The sequence below is a fragment of the Mytilus edulis genome, chromosome 4 (assembly GCF_963676685.1).
Source record: "Mytilus edulis chromosome 4, xbMytEdul2.2, whole genome shotgun sequence".
Lineage (NCBI taxonomy): Eukaryota > Metazoa > Mollusca > Bivalvia > Mytilida > Mytilidae > Mytilus > Mytilus edulis.
Window position 1 is genome coordinate 57,602,374 of NC_092347.1, and position 20,934 is coordinate 57,623,307.

A 20,934-nucleotide genomic window follows, 5' to 3' on the forward strand; every position below is an offset into this window, starting at 1 on the left:
TTTGTGTTGGGTGGGGATTGATTGTCCTTGTAAAAATAATTGTCGTATAAACATACGTTAGTGACACATCTCCATTAATCCCGTTAGGGAGTGTACATGGATGCCACTGTACCCTTGCAGCTTTTGAGGGGTTCTTCGGATATCGGAGGCATTTACCAGTACATACATACATGGTGTTTACATGACATTTTTATACCCCTGCTATTAAAAAAAGGGGGGTATACTGTAACCCCTGCTTTAAAAAAAAGGGGTGTATACTGTTTTACCTCTGTCTGTCCATCCATCCATCCATCCATCCGTCAGTCCGTTCTTCCGTCAGTCCATCAATCCGTCAGTCCGTCCGTCCCATGAATATTTTTCGTCACATTATTCTCAGGAACTACAATGTATATACACTACCAGGATTTCTGAAATTTGGTTTCAGAGTTTATATATTTCAGCTATACTGTGTGATGCATTTTCAGATTCATCACACAACAACGTCCTGTTTGCCGAACACTTGTATCATTTTACACATGATAGCCAAGTTGAAAATTTTCGTTACATTTTTCTCAGGAACTATACTAAAAGGATTTCTAAAATTTGGTTTCAGGCTTGATATACAATGTAAGTCCTCTATACCGTGTGATTGCTTTTTTAGATTCATCACTTAACAACTTCCTGTTTACCGAACAAGTATCATTTTACACCTGATAGCCAAGTTGAAATTTTTCGTCACATTTTTCTCAAGAACTATACTAAAAGGATTTCTAAAATTTGGTTTCAGGCTTGATATAAGTCTGCTATACCATGTATACCATGTGATTCATTTTCAGATTCATCACTCGACAACTTCCTGTTTACCGAACACCATTATTAATATTATCCACTTGCGGCGGGGGTATCATCAGTGAGCATTAGCTTGCAGTTTCACCATGTTCACTTGTTTTCACTTTTTTTTTTTTGAAATGAAAATGTTGAGACAATATTGGAGAAAACAGTATTCATTTGATTTTAAAGTTAAAAGATTTAAAAAAAATACTCATAGTTGATCATGATTATCTAACTTGATTGAGTATCTATCTTTCAAGCTACACTGTATATACAATGCTAATAGCTGATAATTATTATCTACCTTGATTGAGTATCTATCTTTCACTCTAGACCATGTAGACAATGCGAATAGTTGATAATGATAATCTACCTTGATTGAGTATCTATCTTTCCCTCTAGACAATGCGAATAGTTGATAATGATTATCTACCTTGATTGAGTACATTTTGTATCTATCTTTCACACTAGACAATGCTAATAGTTTATAATGATTATCTACCTTGATTGAGTATCTGTCTTTCACTATAAACAATGCTAAAAGTTGATAATGATTATCTACCATGATTGAGTATCTATCTTTCATGCTAGACAATGTTAAAAGTTGATAATGATTATCTACCATGATTGAGTATCTATCTTTCACGCTAGACAATGCTAATAGTTGATAATGATTATCTACTTTGATTGAGTATCTATCTTTATATGCTTAGCATGATTAGCATTGTCTAAGACAATGCTATAATCATGCTAATTATAGTTGATAATGATTGGATTAACCAGGGTGCTGATTATCAAAAAAATATTTTAAATCATGTTTGAGCAAATGGAAAATGTGAATATTTCTTTTTGCACAACAGTTCATTTTGGGGTTCTCTTCCTGTCCATGTTTAATTATATTATCTGCATCGATTTCTTTGAAAAATCAGCGACAAGTAGTTGGATTTGAATAACTGAACCTAAATATATGGTGCTGGGTAAAAATTACTAAATAAGAACAATATACATGTATGTACATTGTTCGAAATAAAATGTATTCCAGATGTGCAATAGAGCTACTATATATATAGCTAATTAGTACATAAATGGACTTCATTCACATCTGACGAATCATGATAAGGACATTTTACCTGCACTCCTATTTCATTCTATATGAATAAATCAGAAAGAAACACTTACAAAGAATCAATGTTTAAGATAGTATTTTGTTATTATCGTCTTGCTTTTAAACAATTTAATAATAGCTGTTCTGCCTTAATTATGATGTACCAAACAGCAGTCAGACTAATAAACTGGTTCATCATTGACCTTTTAGACCATTAATGTTTAACTAGTTATATATACAAATTATGATAAGAAGTTAATCTGTTCCCAAGAAAGTATCTATTATCGAACATGTCGAATAATATTGATTCCTTGATCATCAGTCATTAAAAATTGTTGCTTTTTTCACAAAATTATTTATTTCATGTTTTTGATTTGGAAAAAAAAAAATATGTTTGAACTTGTTAAATGGCTATTTACATTAAAATAAAAACCCTACATGCTTTAGTCTTTCTGTAAATTAATCTTAATGTGTACCGTAGCTCCAATCCAGCAGATGAATTTTAAAAAAGAATATCAGTTTGACACATTATTCTAGGGAGTAATCATTTAACTTCAAATGGGGACGGGGGGGGGGGGGGGGGGGGGGGGGGTGTTCTGGTTTTATGTCAGAATCTCAACAACATTTTTTGGTCAAAGTGCGAACCTTTTTTTTTTAGTTTTTCACACATGCAATCAATTATTTTTTTTCAGAATACAAATGTATAATACTATTCAGTATGGGAAATTTGGTCATCATCTGGACCTAAATATTTTTCTTTCATCAAATTAGTGATCAGAATATTTTTTAAGGAAACAACCATCCCCACCTATCTCCCCCCCTCCCCCTTGAATTGAAATGGTGGTGTCCTTAACCCAATTGATCTGACCTTTTGCATATAACTCAAAAATGATTGTTTACAATGCTAAGGCCTATAGTTCCTCACATTATTTGTTAAGGAAAAAAATGAATGTCAAGTGATTAACCTTAATAATTGATTAGGATGTAGGCTCTATTAAGCTGCCTCATACTATAAATTCAATAGTCAGTGTCATGAAAAAATAAGTTGCAATATTTAGATGATACAATTAATCAATTGAAAATAATATTAGGTTATCTAACATATCTTTAAGAAACCAGTGTGGTTACTTCTAAATATTAAGCTGACAGATAATTGAATCGTCTAGTAGTATCATACATTTCTGACCTTTTTTATGATGGTGCATATTGATTTCTATGGCATTGACCTTTCACATCAGTTCAGTTTCAAAACAAAAACAAAATTACATTTCATTTTCAAATGTCAGAACTTATATTTTGTGATTTATTGTAAATGTAGGATGTAGTGAAGGAAACAAACAATCAAACAAACCAATATTTTATTTGCCAATCCTGGCGTATGCAGACAAAACATTGTGTCTCACAGACATATCATCTTACACATGTTTTTAAAAGACAGCAATCCAACAACAATCTTTCCCATGTATGATATATTTGTATGATATTTTATTCTTATAGGTATAGACTTATGTTCAGCATGGAATCCTGTTTGTATTGGAATGGTCTATGGGGTTATTGGAAAGGTCAAAGTTCACCCAGGTAAGATGAATTCAGTGGAAGATCCAGAAATTTTCATAAGGGGGTGCCCACTGACTGCCTAAGAGAGTGCCCGCTCCTATCATGCTTCAGTGATTCTCTACATAATCAGCCAAATTTTTCCACACATCCAGGAAAACCCTCTAAATCTGCCCCTGGAACAAGGCAATACAAACTGGTGAACTAGGATCTTAGGATGGCATCACATGCTCATTATAGAATAATTATACATTTATATTAATAAATAGATATGGAAGATGTGGTATGAGTGCCAATGAGACAACTCTCCATCCAAATAACAATTTATAAAAGTAAACCATTATAGGTCAAGGTACGGCCTTCAACACAGAGTATTGGCTCACACAGAACAACAAGCTATAAAGGGCCCCAAAATTATTTGTGTAAAACCATTTAAATGGGAAAACCAACGGTCTGATCTATATAAAAAAAAAGATAAACGAGAATCACGAATAAATTGCATAAACAAACGACAAGTACTGTACATCAGATAAACATGATAAAGGTTATTTTAGTTATATTATGACTTACAATGATGTGTAAACTCTGCTGACATGTAACTTACAAACTGAATAATTTCTGCAGGAATTCATGTTCAAAGTGTGTCAAAAGTCAAGTTTCTACATTAAAAAACTATTTAAAAATAACTTTTATTACTTTAAATTTCAAGAATAGACTCCTTCATGTCCTTTTATTTATATGATATTTCAGAGTTACTTTAGTCACATATCACATTTAGATCTAATACATTTGTATATACAAAATGCAGATAAAGTATGACCCCATTTCATTATATTTTTTGCGTTAATCTTAATCTCCTTTGCAATTACTTATTAAAAGTTGTTTTTTAAGTCAGATTTTTTCCATTCACCCAAAAACTCCAGAAAGTGATGAATTATTTTTTACTTTTGTTTAGCTTTTAACTTTTTGAAATAAAGCTTATTGATTTTTTTTTAAAGAAAAACCATCAATTTAAAAATAAAATAAGTTGACAGCGAGCCTCATACATTCTTAGGAAGACATTTCTATATATTTTGGTTAACCAGTTTGTGAAAATAACCAACTATTTCTGAATATTTATTAGTGCAATGATATGTACATATTTTGATCAGATCAATAGTGACACACACTATAATACTTGATGATTATGCAATTCTCTATAGATTTTAAGAAGGACTTTACTAATGTGTCTGGCTCCTTTTATCCATTTTCATATATGATGACCTATAGGTCCACTTTGAATATCATTTATAAGCCAGATCTATGTCCCTTTGACATGCCACACATCAGACATTTTATCATTTAGTCACCAGCAATGAACAGAAACAATCTATAATCTTAAATTTTTTTCTCCTTGGGTATTTGTCAAATAAGCTGTTGTCAGTTAATTCTGGTTTTGACAAATAGTTTGGGAATTTGTTTTTATATTTATAAAGCATTATCATGATTATTTATATGACATTCGTATAACAACTTGCATGACTGTTTAATAAGATCTGTTAAGTTTTATTGTAATTAGAATTCAAAGTTTGATATTCAATATCCTAAGCAGTGGCAGATCCAGAGAGGGGTTCAGGTGGTTGGAACCCCCTTTTTTTTCGGACGATCAAGCATTTGCATGGGGACATATGGTCGTGAAGATTCATATTTCAACAGAAATATATATAGAATATCACTGAAAGAAAATCCATAAAATTGAGATTGATAATTTTTTCTTTCTTTTTTGTTCTTTCTTTTTTCTTCATCAGCATATTGAATTAATCAATTTAAATTCAACTTGATATATGTGTTAGAAAGTTTTCACTGAACAAGTGCTATTTTGTTTCTCTCTCATTCAATTATACATGTCTAATCCAACAATTTCTTTTATTCATAACTTCTGTTTTTGAAGATTATCAAACAAACAAAAAAATGAACAAATAAGAATATTCACTTCATACATTAATCATTATAAAAATAAGGAGATGTGATATGATTGCCAATGAGACAGCTATCCAACAAAGATCAAATGAAGTGGATGTATGCAATTATAGGCAACAATTTAGCCTTCAACAATGAGAAATACCCATACAGCATAGTTTTCTTTGAAAGAACCAGACATGAAAAATATGAAATAATTCATTTGTGAAAACATTGATACATCAATGTGTATTACATGATATATATTTGAAAGGGAACATTTTCAGTCACAAGGATTCCTTACTAGATTAAATATGCTATACTTGAGTTATATTTTCAGAATCAGAATGGAGTTTGTTATTAATCAAACAAAGAGCTCATGTTGGTAGAATAGACAGACACAACATTTATAAGATCCACAAGATAGCTGTGATACCACTTTCTGGTAATGAACCAGGGGAATTGGACTTAGAGGTACATATAGTATATGATTACAGGGTTTTCACTAAGGATTTTTGAAGGCAAGACCGGGGACTCGTCATTTTTGGCCATGGTGAGTCCAACAGCAAGAAGAAGATATTTTATTGCAATATAATGTAACATTTGAGTCTCCATGGCCTAACAAAGCAATTAATGACATTAAATTCAGATTACTTTTAAACAATTGCTATAAAATAATGATGTGTGTGTTCAGTTTGTACAAAATATTTCAATCTTGATGCAGCTGTGGCCAGTTTTGAAAATGGTGAGTCCAGACAGATTTTGATAAGTCCAGGCCTCCTGGACTCGCCTTAGTGAGAACCCTGAATTATGAATTTCATTAAAATTACTGATCTTATATAGCATTGGGAATATTATTATGTTTAAAAATGATAATTCCTATAGATGTAGGTGTAAGTCATTATCAAAAGAGGATTAGTTGTGTGGAAATAGTTGAAGCATGATAGATATATTACTTTTCATACAGTATTGCAGAGCAGCTTCTTTACTTAATGTTAAAAATTAAAAAAAAGATGTGATATGATTGCCAAAGAGACAACTCTCCTCAAGAGACAAAATGAAAAAGAAATTGACAGCAGCTATAGGTCACCATACAGCCTTCAACAATGAGCAAAACCCTACTACATAGTCAGCTATAAAAGGACTTTGAATTACAGGCTCCTGACTTTGGACAAGCATTGTCATTACAGACATGACAGAAGTTTGATTAAATGACTTGCAAGGCATGTTTATTCCAAACAAAATACATAATCTAATACTATAAATTCAGAAATTATTGCATGCATTTATAATTGCGATTTTGTTATTTTGGACTAAACTGCTATTTTAAGTTTTACGATATTGAGGAAAGAATGATAAAATGTGACTTTAAATTATTGCAATTTTAACCCTGACGCATTTTTGCAATAATAAAAACATCGCAATAATTTCTTAATTTACAGTATTTAATTTTTGTTCATACACATAACTAATGTATTATTAACACATGTTTTAAGATAGAAAAACAACAAGGTATAGTTAAGCAATTATAATACTGATTGCATCAGTACTTTTATCAGGTCAAATTAATGCACAAGATAACATGAAAAAAGTACTACACCAACAAATTGTCAAAGTTCCAAGTATGATTAAAAAATCCTACATCATTTGTACATCATTAAATTTTTTCTTTTTTAATATCCATTACTAGTTAGTTTATTTAAACCTGATTGATAATTTTTTTAAAGTGGAAGAAATTTAGCGACTGGATTTTTTCATACTTTATGCAATTGGTAACAACGAGTCTGTTGAGATTAACTGTTTGGTGCAGCATTGGAAATAAAAATGGCAGCTGTGATTACACACAGGTTTCCGTTTGAATCTGTGGAGAACACCTGCTTTGTGCTGTTCTGGTAATAAAAAAGTGATTCCACATAGGTTCCCGATGGATCAAAGAAGATAACGTTTTCATTATTTTTTAAAAGTAATTTGACACTAACATATAAAATAAAAGATGTGGTATGATTGCCAATAAGACAACTCTCCACAAGAGACCAATTAACAACTATAGGTCACTGTACGGCCTTCCACAATGAGCCCATACCTCATAGTCAGCTATTTATGACCACCTCAGAAGTAATTTCTTGATTCCAATAATTGATTTTAAAACACTTATAGTACATGTAGTATCAAATCTAAAAACCTGAAAAATTATATTTCAGGGCCAATTTGTCTTATGTAAGCTAGATAGATTGGGTTTTAGAAGAGCTATTCATGACTGTGTAATTAAATAAATCATGTGTAAAATGTTAGGAAATTGTTTTATATTTTTATTTTATGCATGTAGCTGTGCAGAATGCATCATTTTGGGATAAAGAAAGCGTCCTTGGCTGAACCAGATGGTAGCACAGGGAAACAGATACAGAAAAAACTAAAGTCAATCAAGATTGCTGCTTCAGAAAATATCAAACCAAAGAACGTAAGATTGAAAACAAATTGAAATTAGCTAATGATAAAAAAAAATGAATTTTGAATAGCTTTTTTTTCTCTGCAAGTGTCCACACTGTAGGTTTTGATTTTTTTTTATTAAGTTATCATTAGTCAAAAACTTATCAAACTATGATGTTAAAGATACAATTTGAAAGAAGAAGGAAGCAGTGCATCAATGTGAACAAATGTTTGATTTAGATATACTGTGGATTCATTATTATTCGTTGCATACCAATTTTTCGTGGGTTCGTGGGTACTTGGGAACCACAAATTTAAATGTTCAATAAAATACAGATTTTCTAGTGGAATGTATGCAGAATTTGCCAATACAAATGTACAACAAATTTGAATATCCACGAATTTGCAAGTTTTCATCAATCCACGAAAAATTGGTACCCACGAAAATAAATGAATCCACAGTATTTGCTATACCCCAATGTCGAGTTGATTTTATGCCTCTGCTTATAACCATAAAACTCAGATCAAGTATGAATTAGGGTAGTGTTGCTTTTACTGTTATGAGTTATGCCCCTTTATAACATAATATGCAACTGAGGGATCATTTGTGTCCCATGGAAACACATTGGTTGACCCAAGGTCAATCGGCAAATACAATGACATTGAACAATCAGTTCTTACTGTGACGTATTATCATATGCATTGTGAAATAGGAATTTTTGAGAAAGTTCACAAATTGATAGTCATCTATTTATCTTATGGATATATAAACTTTATTGTTATATTTACACAGGTCTAGGAAAAGTTCACATAAAAAACATTTATTTTTAAACGTGAAGAAATTCATTTTTGAGAAAGTGTTCTCCTTCGTGTGTTTGACAGAAGAATTTCATGTGTTTTACAGAAGAATTTCATGTGAACTCTTAGCTGTATAGATAGGCAAACTTTCATAAGAAAGGATACCTTTTAACACCAAAAAAAAATTGTATTTTGGCATTTGTAGTTCAACAGGTACGATTTGCGAATATATTGTTTTTATCGATTGATATAGCTTAAACCCAACCATCATACAACCCTCTATGTATAGGCCTATTGATTTATAATTACTTTTCTTTTACAGAAAGAATCCAAAGATAAAGACAAGTTTATCAAAAGAATAATGGAGGTATGCTTGTATCTTTAGAGTGAAAAAAATCTATTTTCTAATTTTACATTTAGACCTGTTCTTCAGACTTATTTATTTCTCTTAACATAGTTTATTGGAAATTAGAAATGTAAAGTTGTAATCAATAAAGCATTATCTACCCCGATGTGAAATCAGAGATATGGCCCCTAAAATACTTAATTTCAATAAACTAACCACCAGTACCTAAATTCCATAATTTGTTTTGGCATAAACAGACACAGTTAAAATTTAGCATTTAAGTAGTGAAATTAATATTTTGCAACAACTGCATTGGCAAAACACTTCACAGCATTCCTAATGCAATTTGAAATAGTACGTTTATCAGAGTGAAGCCAATCCAAATGGTCCATTAAGCATTATGGTTAAAAGTAAAATTTAACACAAACTTTACACAGCCCAACAATAAATGATTTTATATTTAGTTTAATTAAGCATTTAAGCATAATTTCTGTAGATTCTACCTAGTATGAATACTGTTGACCAAATAACAGACTCGGGTTGAATAATTTAATTCAATATTTTTATTTTTAGGACAAATATATTTTAATTAGAATATTTTTCAAGTTTACTTTTATACAGATATTCACTTGTTATTTATAATTGCTCCACCATATGTGACCATAGTAACATCATGATGCGAACATGTTATTTCGAACCCAATTAAAGTTTACCACAGAGTCATCTTCTCTTGACCAAGGTATTTAAACTTTTGTAAGTTTACTTGTCCCATATGCATTGAACAAATACAACAGGTATTGTTCTCTGTGTAGTTTATTCACTGGGACCTTTAAATTTCTTCTAGGAGAAATCTATCACTCATTGATTAATTTGCCTGACCAAAAAAATATCTTCTTTTTTGATTGAAAAACATGTATAAACTCACATAAACTGCATGTGATACCATATTTATTCAATGTCAATATTTCGATCTGTTCAATATAAAAACTGATTCAATAAAAAAAAAAAATATTTCTGAATTGTTTGGTACTATACTGTTTCAAAGAATTTGCATGTTTTTTTGGTTGTTCAGTTATAAAGAATACATTTATGAAGACCTTTATTTAAACATTACGATTTTCAAGTTTTTATTTGTGAACACACTAAAAAAGTAAAATATTGAAATTTGATCAGAAATCAACTTTTTATTTTTAAATCAGTATTTATATTAAACAAATTGAAACTGTATTTTTGATATTGAATAAATACAACATCACATGCAGTTTTGTGATTTCTTATTTGTACATGAATTTTCATCATTGACAGTTCAATTTTTTGTTCAGGTATATTAATCAGTGAGTGATAGATTTTTCTTGGAAGAAATTTAAAGGTCCCATTGAATAAACAACACAGAGAACAATAGCTATTGTATTTGTTTGATGGGACAAAAAAACTTACAACAATTTAAATCGACAGCTGGTAACTTGCAGGTGAATCTGTGGAAAACTATTATTGGGTTCGCAATAATTAAGCTAGATTTTCTGTATTGTTTTTATCCTGATGACAGTGCCCTAGGCAACAAAACTTAACTATTTTTCTGTAACAATCCTTTAAGAGTTGTTATAAGCGTCGTAGTTTTTTGTTTGCTTTTATCATATCAACCCTGCATACCCAAAGTATTCACCTTAAAGATTCTATTATACTGAAAATTAGTAAGTCTTCTGATAAGTTTTGTTTTGTTTTTCAGGAATTAGTGAAGATGTTCAATGAATCAGACTCATTCTACTTCAGTGAAACGTTTGATCTGACAAACAGTATACATAAACAGTACTCATCAAGTTATAATCCAGAGAAATTCCTTTGGGAAAGGGTTGACAAAAGGTTCTTTTGGAATTATCATATGACAAAAGAAATTAGAGAAATGTATCTAGAAAATGAGGTAACAGTTTTGACCAGTTATAAATTTAAATTCAAAGGATAAATGTAAATAAGACAGCAACACAATAAAAAAAACCGAGATCACACAGTACACTGTGATACAGATAGAGAAGTGTAAATATAAAAAAGGAATGAGCAATTTGGAATAGACACATTTACATTTATAGAGATTCTAAAACAGCTTATAAATCAAGACAAATCAATGTTTTTAGTGTTAAAAATTCGATTGATTCATGCATCTGTGAAGGGATTGCTTCTCTTAGTACAAATAATAGATAATAGTCACCCATAAGTGGTTGAGCTAGAGAAGTACTTCTTTAGCTTATATAATATTTTGGTTATAGTGCTGTCTAGTAACACTTTTATGCCGCCGCTGTAGCGAAGGGATATAAAGTTTTACCTTTGTCTGTCTTAAGCTTTGAGTCCGTACGTTCGTACATCCGTCTGTACGTCCCAAAATTGGTTATCTTTCTTTAACTTAAGTTTGCCTCAACCAAATGTTATGTAATTTATACACAATGCTTATAACGACAAATCACAGGTCAAGTTTAAATTTTGGTGGTTTCATTTTTACCCTTCTAGGGTTATGCCCCTTTACAAATGGAAAAATTGCTGAATTTTTCATTTTTGTTCTTTAAATTAAATTTGTCTAAACCATGAAACTTATACACAATGCTCATTATAACAAACACAGATCAAGTATGAATTTTGGTGGCGTTGCTTTTACTATTCAAGAGTTATGCTCCTTTACAAAGTATAAAAATTGCTGATTTTTTTGTTTCCGATCTCTAACTTTAGTTTGCTTCAACCAAATGTTATGAAACTTATACATAATGCTTATTACCACAAAACACAGATCAAGTATGAATTTTGGTGGCGTAATTTTGACAGTTCTAGGGTTATGCCCCTATTTTTATTTATTTTTATCAAAATGAAGTAAATAGAGCTACTAATCTTGATGTAACTTACTTGTCTTTCATATAGGACCCAGAGTTATGGTCCCATTGGATATTGCCTGTTATTCAGGGATATGTCCAAATAGAACATTGCATTATGGACTTTAAGGGAGACAAAGGTTTGAGTGATTCTACCCATACACCAGAGTTTGGTAACACTAAGTATACTGCACCATTAGAGTATGATATTGGTATTATTTCGAGAAGGAATAGGAATAGAGCAGGTTAGTATATACCAAATAGAACAAATCAGTCCTAATTTGGTATGCAGGGTTATTTTTCACAGGTGTAAATTTTTTGATTTCCATTGAATAAGGTATACATTATATTTTGACAGATTCAAAACTTTGATACAATACCCTACATATGCACTTTCAAGTTAGCGAAATTATTTTGTCAATTTTGTGCTATCAGCGAAAATGTACACCCTTGGAAAATAATCTGCTGTATGGTATGGTATATAACATTTCAATGATAATTAGCATGTACCTGCTGACAAACTGGATCCAGTGGCCTTTCTGGAACTTGAAGTGAGGTGTGAGTTTATGCTTCAAATTGGAGAAATTACTGTGACTTTCAGATGAAGAACAGGAATAACAGGACTGTTTTTCAGCCTAGTGGATAATCCAAAAAAGCTGTAATGGACTGTGATTGAAACATTAAACTTCAACAGCCTTTTCCTGTGACATCAATATGTCCTTTCTATCCCCCAACAAACTGCAAAATAGCACAGACTTTAAGAATAAGAACGGTAAAGATCTGATTCATTCTTCCTAGGTACTTATTATCTGCTAGATAAATGAATTCTGTTAGCATATATAAGTACTTGGACAGGAAATCAGAAATCACTTCAACATACAAAAACGCATTGACAGAAAAGATAAAGGAATCTACAGCAGGGTCATTACAGAAACAGCTAGATAATAACATCATAATTGAGATGCCATATTTGTGAAATGAACTGTTATTTTGTATAAATAAAGCAAATTATGTCAATAATTATAAGGATGCATACTCCTGATGTTTCAGTCTTTTTGAAAACTTTTGGTAATTATTTCCAAAACGTATGATACTAGTGGAAAATATAAATGAATTGAACAAATATTATAGTCAACTTAATTCTGTGAAAACATTATGTACTATCTATCTTTCCTATTCAATAAACCGGATACTTGATGTTAGATTATGGCTTAATACAATAAGTAGTTTTTGAGTAATACAATCTTCATTTTTTTTAACCCAATCCCATCAGTGTCATGTAATGTTGAGAAAATGGGTGAGGGGGTGCACAGAAATGATTTTACCAAATATATGTTCATACCATATGCATACATGCCATATAAATTTTTCTTTCAAAATTCTTATATATTTTTTTTTGATCAATGATAACAAAGAAATTGAAAATTTGCTTTTTGTTCTAATAAAAAAAAAGAGAGAAATGTCCCAAATTTACCTAATTGACAACATGTATATGATCAAATTGACACGGGGAAAAAAAAGCAAAAATGGATAAAACTTTCTAATATTTATGCCAACCTATATTTTTTTTGGAGTTACATTTATTCACATTGGTCCAGTTCATCTTGAGTGGAAGTAGGAAAAAGGTTTAATTGTGAAACTGATTTTCTTCTTGATAGCCCCAAAATGGGTAAAAATTGATGAAAAATGTCTCAATATTTATATACTAATATGGATCTTTTGTTATAATTTAAGATAAAACCATCTCTCTTGTATTGTATCATTATAGGTACAAGATCAAAGAAACGAGGTTTAGAAGAAACTGGAGCATGTGCTAATTATGTAGAAACAGAACAGGTCAGTTTATATAATTTGTATTACTTCCCTTCTCACACAAAACAGGCATAACAAAAATAATCCATAGAAAAGGGAAAGGAAATGTGGAAATTGTTAAAGAGACAACTGGACCAAAGAGCAGAAAACAACGCAAGGCCATCAATGTGTCTTTTATGAGATCTCAATCCGCCTTCTATACCTCTTGCATATGTGGAATAAACAAACACACACCAAAAACACACTGTTAAACTCAGTTGTAATGAATTCTGAGTTTGATGTTTAAATAAGTAACAGATGAAACTTAACAAAATGACAAAAATAACAAAGGCCTACTTGCAGTTACTGATATGCCAGATCCAGACTTTAATTTAAACTGATGGAATGATTATGTCTTCATCATATGACAATCAACCGCAATCCCTCCCATTAGGGGTTATGTTTCATGCCATTAAGAATTATACTAGAAGAACATGGCCTGTATCATGCCAACAACTGGTTTTAGAGTAAATGTGTTTATTTCCCATGCAAAGACACTTTGAACATGTTGAGTGAATCAATCTAAATTAAAATATAATGCCATCTTTAATGAATAGATGATAGGATATTGAAACTATTAAGCCAAATTGGATCAAACTTCGCCAAGATCACCATTGTGATATCTAGGTGGCTAACATAGGTTTTAAAATGCAGGATTGGTCTACTTATTCTTGAAAACCACTATATAGATTGAGAAAATCTGACAGGGGGGAAAATGTTAAAAACGTTGAGATCTACCTTCTGACTTTTTACATCAAAACTGTCAGAGGACTTCTCATAGGAGTTATTGCCCTCAAATGACAAATTTTAACATTTGTTTTTTTTCAATTATGCTTGCATAAAAGCTTGAAAAATATGATAGATAGCTAGATATATAAACAAAATGAAACACAAATTTGTTTTATATATAAATGGCAAAATTGATCAGCATGACAAAACCTAGAAAATAAATCATCATGGCAGAAATAGTTGGTCGTCTCCTAATTAAAGTTATAACCCATTAGTGATACTAGATACAGTGCAACTGTAAATAAAAGAAATTATCAGCAAAACGGGATCATCAAAATAGTGATTTTAGACATGAATTTTATTAAGACTACAGTGTTTGTGACTGACAGTTTGATGGACATTTCCTAGAAATAGTGACCTATGTTTATTAACAATAGTATTTTCAAAATAGTATTTTCCAAAGTAAACAAATTTTATATTCACTGAACTGTCTGGAAAATTTAAATTCTCAGTTCACCTGTACCCACAAAATCCACGAAATAGGTATCCAACGAATAATGATGAATTCATGGTATCTGATTATTAAATTTTCCAACATTTTTAGCTCACCTGGCCCAAAGGGCCAAGTGAGCTTTTCTCATCACTTGGCGTTTGTCGTCGTCCGTCGTCCTTCGTCTGTAAACTTTTACAATAATCTTCTCGTCTGAAACTACTGGGCCAAATTTACCAAACATGGCCAAAATCATTATTAAGGGTATCTAGTTAAAAATTGTGTCCGGTGACCCGGCCAACCAACCAAGATGGCCGCCATGGCTAAAAATAGAACATAGGGGTAAAATGCAGTTTTTAACCGGATTTTTGTGACAAAAATGTCGGTTATTGATTTGGGGATGTACGGCGGGCGGGCGGGCGGGCGGGCGGGCGGGCGGGCAGTCGGGCGGGCGGGCGGGCGGGCGGCAATCAAATGTTGTCCGTGCATTAACTCATGAACCATTCAACCAAAGCTTTTAAAATTTTAATATGATGTTACTGACAACTAAATGAAGGTCAAGTTCAATAATGGCGATTTTGACTTTTACCGTTCAGGAGTTATGGTTCTTGAAAGATTGAAAAATGGAGTTGTCCGTGCATTTACGCATGAACTGTTCTACCAAAGCTTCCCAAATTTTAATATGTTGTTACTAATGAAAGAATGGAGGTCAAGTTCAATAATGACGAATTTGACTTTTACCGTTCAGGAGTTATGGTTCTTGAAAGATTGAAAAATGGAGTTTCCAGTCGTGTCCGTGCATTTATGCATGAACTGTTCTACCAAAGCTTCCGAAATTTTAATATGCTGTTACTGATGACAAAATGGAGGTCAAGTTCAATAATGACGATTTTGACTTTTACCGTTCAGGAGTTAGGGTTCTTGAAAGATTGAAAAATGGTTTTTCCCGTCGTGTCCGTGCATTTTCTCATGAACCATTCAACCAAAGCTTTTGAAATTTTAATATGTTGTTACTGATGACAAAATAGAGGTCAAGTTCAATAATGACGATTTTGACTTTTACCGTTGTTCAGGAGTTCTGGTTCTTGAAAGATCGTAAAATGGCGTTTCCATTCAGGTTGTTGCATTTACTCATGAACCATTCAATCTAAGCTTTTCAAATTTTAATATGTTGATACTGATGACAAAATGGAGGTCAAATTTGATATTGACGATTTTCACTTTCACCATTCATCAGTAATGGTTCTTGTGATATTGCCAGGACACAAATAAATGTTAATAAATCCGGTTTGCTGTCGTTGTGACAGCCTCTTGTTAGCTTATAACTCAAAAACCAAAGCATATAGAGCAAATCTGACAGGGGGGTAAAATTGTTAATCAGGTCAAGATCTATCTGCCCTGAAATTTTCAGATGAATCGGACAACCCGTTGTTAGGTTACTGCCCCTGAATTGGTCATTTTAAGGAAATTTTGCTGTTTTGGTTATTATCATGAATATTATTATAGATAGAGATAAACTGTAAACAGCAAAAATGTTTAGCAAAGTAGGATTTACAAATGAGTCAACATGACCGAAATGGTTAGTTGACCCCTTTAGGAGTTATTGCCCTTTATAGTAAATTTTTAACCATTTTTCATAAATCTTAGTTATCTTTTACAAAAATCTTCTCCTCTGAAACTACTGGGCCAAATTATTCCAAACTTTGCCACAATCATCATTGGGGTATTTTGTTTAAAAATTGTGTCCAGTGACCCGGCCAACCAACCAAGATGGCCACCATGGCTAAAAATAGAACATAGGGGTAAAATCAGTTTTTGGCTTATAACTCAAAAACCAAAGCATTTAGAGCAAATCTGACCTGATGTTAAATGGTTTATCAGGTGAAGATCTACCTGCCCTGAAATTTTCAGATGATTCAAACAACCCATTGTTAGGTTCCTGCCTCTAAACTGGTTATTTTAAGGAAATTTTGCTGTTTTTGGTTATTATCATGAATATTATTATAGATAGAGATAAACTGTAAACAGCAAAAATGTTCAGCAAAGTAAGATTTACAAATAAGTCAACATGACCGAAATATCAGTTGACCCCTTTAGGAGTTATTGCCCTTTATAGTAAATTTTTAACCATTTTCCGTAAATCTTAGTTATCTTTTACAAAAATCTTCTCCTCTGAAACTACTTGGCCAAATTATTCCAAACTTGGCCACAATCATCAATGGAGTATCTTGTTTAATAATTGTGTCCGGTGACCTGGCCAACCAACCAAGATGGCCACCATGGCTAAAAATAAAACAGGGGTAAAATCAGTTTTTGGCTTATAACTCAAAAACCAAAGCATTTAGAGCAAATTTAACATGAGGTTAAATGGTTTATCAGGTCAAAATTTATCTGCTCTGAAATTTTCAGATGAATCGGACAACCCATTGTTGGGTTGCTGCCCCTGAATTGGTAATATTAAGGAAATTTCGCTGTTTTTGGTTATTATCTTGAATATTAATATAGATAGAGATAAACTATAAACAGTAATAATGTACAGCAAAGTAAAACCTAAATAATTCATCATGACCAAAAATGTCAATTGACCCCTTAAGGAGTTATTGATTGCCCTTTATAGTCAATTTTTAACAATTTAAAATTTGTAAATTTCACTAACATTATCTACTGTAACTACTGGGCCAAGTTCATTATAGAGATAATTGCAAGCAGCAAGAATGTTCAGTAAAGTAAGATCTACAAACATATCGCCATCACAAAAACACAGTTTTGTTATGAATCCATCTGTGTCCTTTGTTAAGTATTCACATAGACCAAGGTGAGTGACACGGGCTCTTTAGAGCCTCTAGTTTTAGACATACCATATTATAATATAATAATTCAGACATAAATGTATTGTTAAAGACCTTATAACTTAATGTTTTGGCCACCCTTAATAAAAAAAATTTTGATGTTGACTATCCATTGTTTGTAGGGTTTGGAAGGTGGTGGGGGTTTGTTTCATTGGTCAACAACATTAGTTACCTGTTTTTGACAAGAAAATTACATTTGAGCAGAAAAAAAAGGAAATGATTTGTGTCATAACTGTTTTTAGGTAGGCTTCTTTTTAGGTGGGTAGTTAGACGACATCAAACCATTTTAATTTTATTTTTGGCCTAAGATGTGTGTTGTTGTGTTTATATGTTTCTATGATAGTAAGGTCATAATGTTTTCCACTGCATTATTTCTGTGTCCTACCATCTAATTTTTAGTCTCTCTTTCCATATAATAATATGAGAATGAAGTTTTAGTTTAAGGTAGTTTACCATGAAGTTGAAGTCTGGGGCATAGCTCCATATACGCTGTCACGCCATGGCGTGCACATCGCGGGGTCTAAAAAAATAATTTACGTCGAAAAATAAAATAAAAATACAAACGAGTAAAAAATATTGAATCTAACTTAACCAAGCAAAGTAGAAAACGATACAGTATAACTATTTTAATAACGTCACAATAATATTTCCGTCTGTAAAATCAACCCTGACCGAAATTGTTTTTAATTTATTTGCGAGAATTTTCTTCTGATACTCGACGTAAAAAGCAGCGTATAAAACATGAACATGATGAACAGTACAAAGCGTGACAAGCCTAAAGGGCAAAAGTTAGATATTTTTTTCTCTCACAAAAACGCCTACCAACAGTGATAGTCATGCAGAAACACACCCAGCAACAAATCAGGACAATTTAGACCCCTGAAACGTCAAAAATTGACGATGATTGAACTTAGCTTAAGTGCCACATCAGTGTAATGTCAAAGCCAGTACAAAAAAATCTGGGACCATCTTATCCAGATATTTCTTTGTTGAAAGATTCGAAATCCTTAGGAAAAGATGTAAAGTTACAACTTTTGCCCGACAAATGGAACTTGTCCACACCTTCAAATTTCCGACAAGGTATATTAACTCCATTTCAATTAAAAAAATATATAATGCGCGTCGTTGAACTAACAGGGCTGCAGGGGTTGTAAACCCGCGTTTTTGTTTAGATAAGGGTTGTTAATTTCGTACATTATTTTGGCAAAAAAATTACCAATTGACTTTTGTTCCATTTTTAGCTCACCTGGCCCGAAGGGCCAAGTGAGCTTTTCTCATCACTTGGCGTCCGTCGTCCGTCGTCGTCCGTCGTCGTCCGTCGTCGTCCGTCGTCGTTAACTTTTACAAAAATCTTCTCCTCTGAAACTACTGGGCCAAATCAAACCAAACTTGGCCACAATCATCATTGGGGTATCTAGTTTAAAAAATGTGTGGCGTGACCCGGTCAACCAACCAAGATGGCCGCCACGGCTAAAAATAGAACATAGGGGTAAAATGCAGTTTTTGGCTTATAACTCAAAAACCAAAGCATTTAGAGCAAATCTGACATGGGTTAAAAATGTTTATCAGGTCAAGATCTATCTGCCCTGAAATTTTCAGATGAATCGGTCAATCGGTTGTTGGGTTGCTGCCCCTGAATTGGTAATTTTGAAGAAATTTTGCTGTTTTTGGTTATTATCTTGAATATTATTATAGTTAGAGATAAACTGTAAACAGCAATAATGTTCAGCAAAGTAAGATCTACAAATAAGTCAACATGACCAAAATGGTCAGTTGACCCGTTTAGGAGTTATTGCCCTTTATAGTCAATTTTTAACCATTTTTCGTTAATTAAAGTAATCTTTTACAAAAATCTTCTCCTCTGAAACTACTTGGCCAAATTAATCCAAACTTGGCCACAATCATCTTTGGGGTATCTAGTTTAAAAAATGTGTGGCGTGACCTGGTCAACCAACCAAGATGGCCGCCACGGCTAAAAATAGAACAAAGGGGTAAAATGCAGTTTTTGGCTTATAACTCAAAAACCAAAGCATTTTGAGGAAATCTGACATGGGATAAAAATGTTTATCAGGTCAAGATCTATCTGCCCTAAAATTTTCAGATGAATCGGTCAATCGGTTGTTGGGTTGCTGCCCCTGAATTGGTAATTTTGAGGAAATTTTGCTGTTTTTGGTTATTATCTTGAATATTATTATAGATAGAGATAAACTGTAAACAGCAATAATGTTCAGCAAAGTAAGATCTACAAATAAGTCAACATGACCAAAATGGTCAGTTGACCCGTTTAGGAGTTATTGCCCTTTATAGTCAATTTTTAACCATTTTTCGTAAATTAAAGTAATCTTTTACAAAAATCTTCTCCTCTGAAACTACTTGGCCAAATTAATCCAAACTTGGCCACAATCATCTTTGGGGTATCTAGTTTAAAAAATGTGTGGCGTGACCTGGTCAACCAACCAAGATGGCCGCCACCGCTAAAAATAGAACATAGGGGTAAAATGCAGTTTTTGGCTTATAACTCAAAAACCAAAGCATTTTGAGGAAATCTGACAGGGGATAAAAATGTTTATCAGGTCAAGAACTATCTGCCCTGAAATTTTCAGATGAATCGGTCAATCGGTTGTTGGGTTGCTGCCCCTGAATTGGTAATTTTGAAGAAATTTTGCTGTTTTTGGTTATTTTCTTGAATATTCTATAGTTATAGATAAACTGTAAACAGCAATAATGTTCAGCAAAGTAAGATCTACAAATAAGTCAACATGACCTAAATGGTCAATTGACCCCTTAAGGAGTTATTGCCCTTTATAGTCAATTTTTAACAATTTTCATTAATTTGGTAAATTTATGTAAATTTTTACCAAATATAGTTCTCTGTTACTAATGGGCAAAGTTCATGATAGATATAATTGTAAGAAGCAAAATCGTTCAGTAAAGTAAGAACTTCAAACACATCACCATCACCAAAATACAATTTTGTCATGAATCCATTTGTGTCCTTTGTTTAATATGCACATAGACCAAGGTGAGCGACACAGGCTCTTTAGAGCCTCTAGTTATCTCTCAACTTTGGTTCTGACCCTGAACAATTTAATGAATTACAATAAACTTTATATGAGTTTGACTGTCCCTTTGGTATCTTTCGCCCCTCTTTTATATGTAAATTACGATAACGGTAAATACAAATC

At 32.2% G+C, this 20,934-nt stretch overlaps 1 protein-coding gene across 1 annotated transcript in view; it reads left to right on the forward strand.

Moving 5' to 3' along the window:
* LOC139520050 (phosphatidylinositide phosphatase SAC2-like) overlaps positions 1–20,934 on the forward strand; it is a 253,355-nt gene that overhangs the window by 825 nt on the left and 231,596 nt on the right. The window contains exons 2-8 of the mRNA XM_071312470.1: positions 3,413–3,493; positions 5,748–5,881; positions 7,734–7,865; positions 8,955–8,999; positions 10,705–10,896; positions 11,880–12,075; positions 13,599–13,666. Coding sequence (XP_071168571.1) covers positions 3,413–3,493; positions 5,748–5,881; positions 7,734–7,865; positions 8,955–8,999; positions 10,705–10,896; positions 11,880–12,075; positions 13,599–13,666 — 848 coding nt within the window. The remainder of the gene's footprint in view (positions 1–3,412; positions 3,494–5,747; positions 5,882–7,733; positions 7,866–8,954; positions 9,000–10,704; positions 10,897–11,879; positions 12,076–13,598; positions 13,667–20,934) is intronic.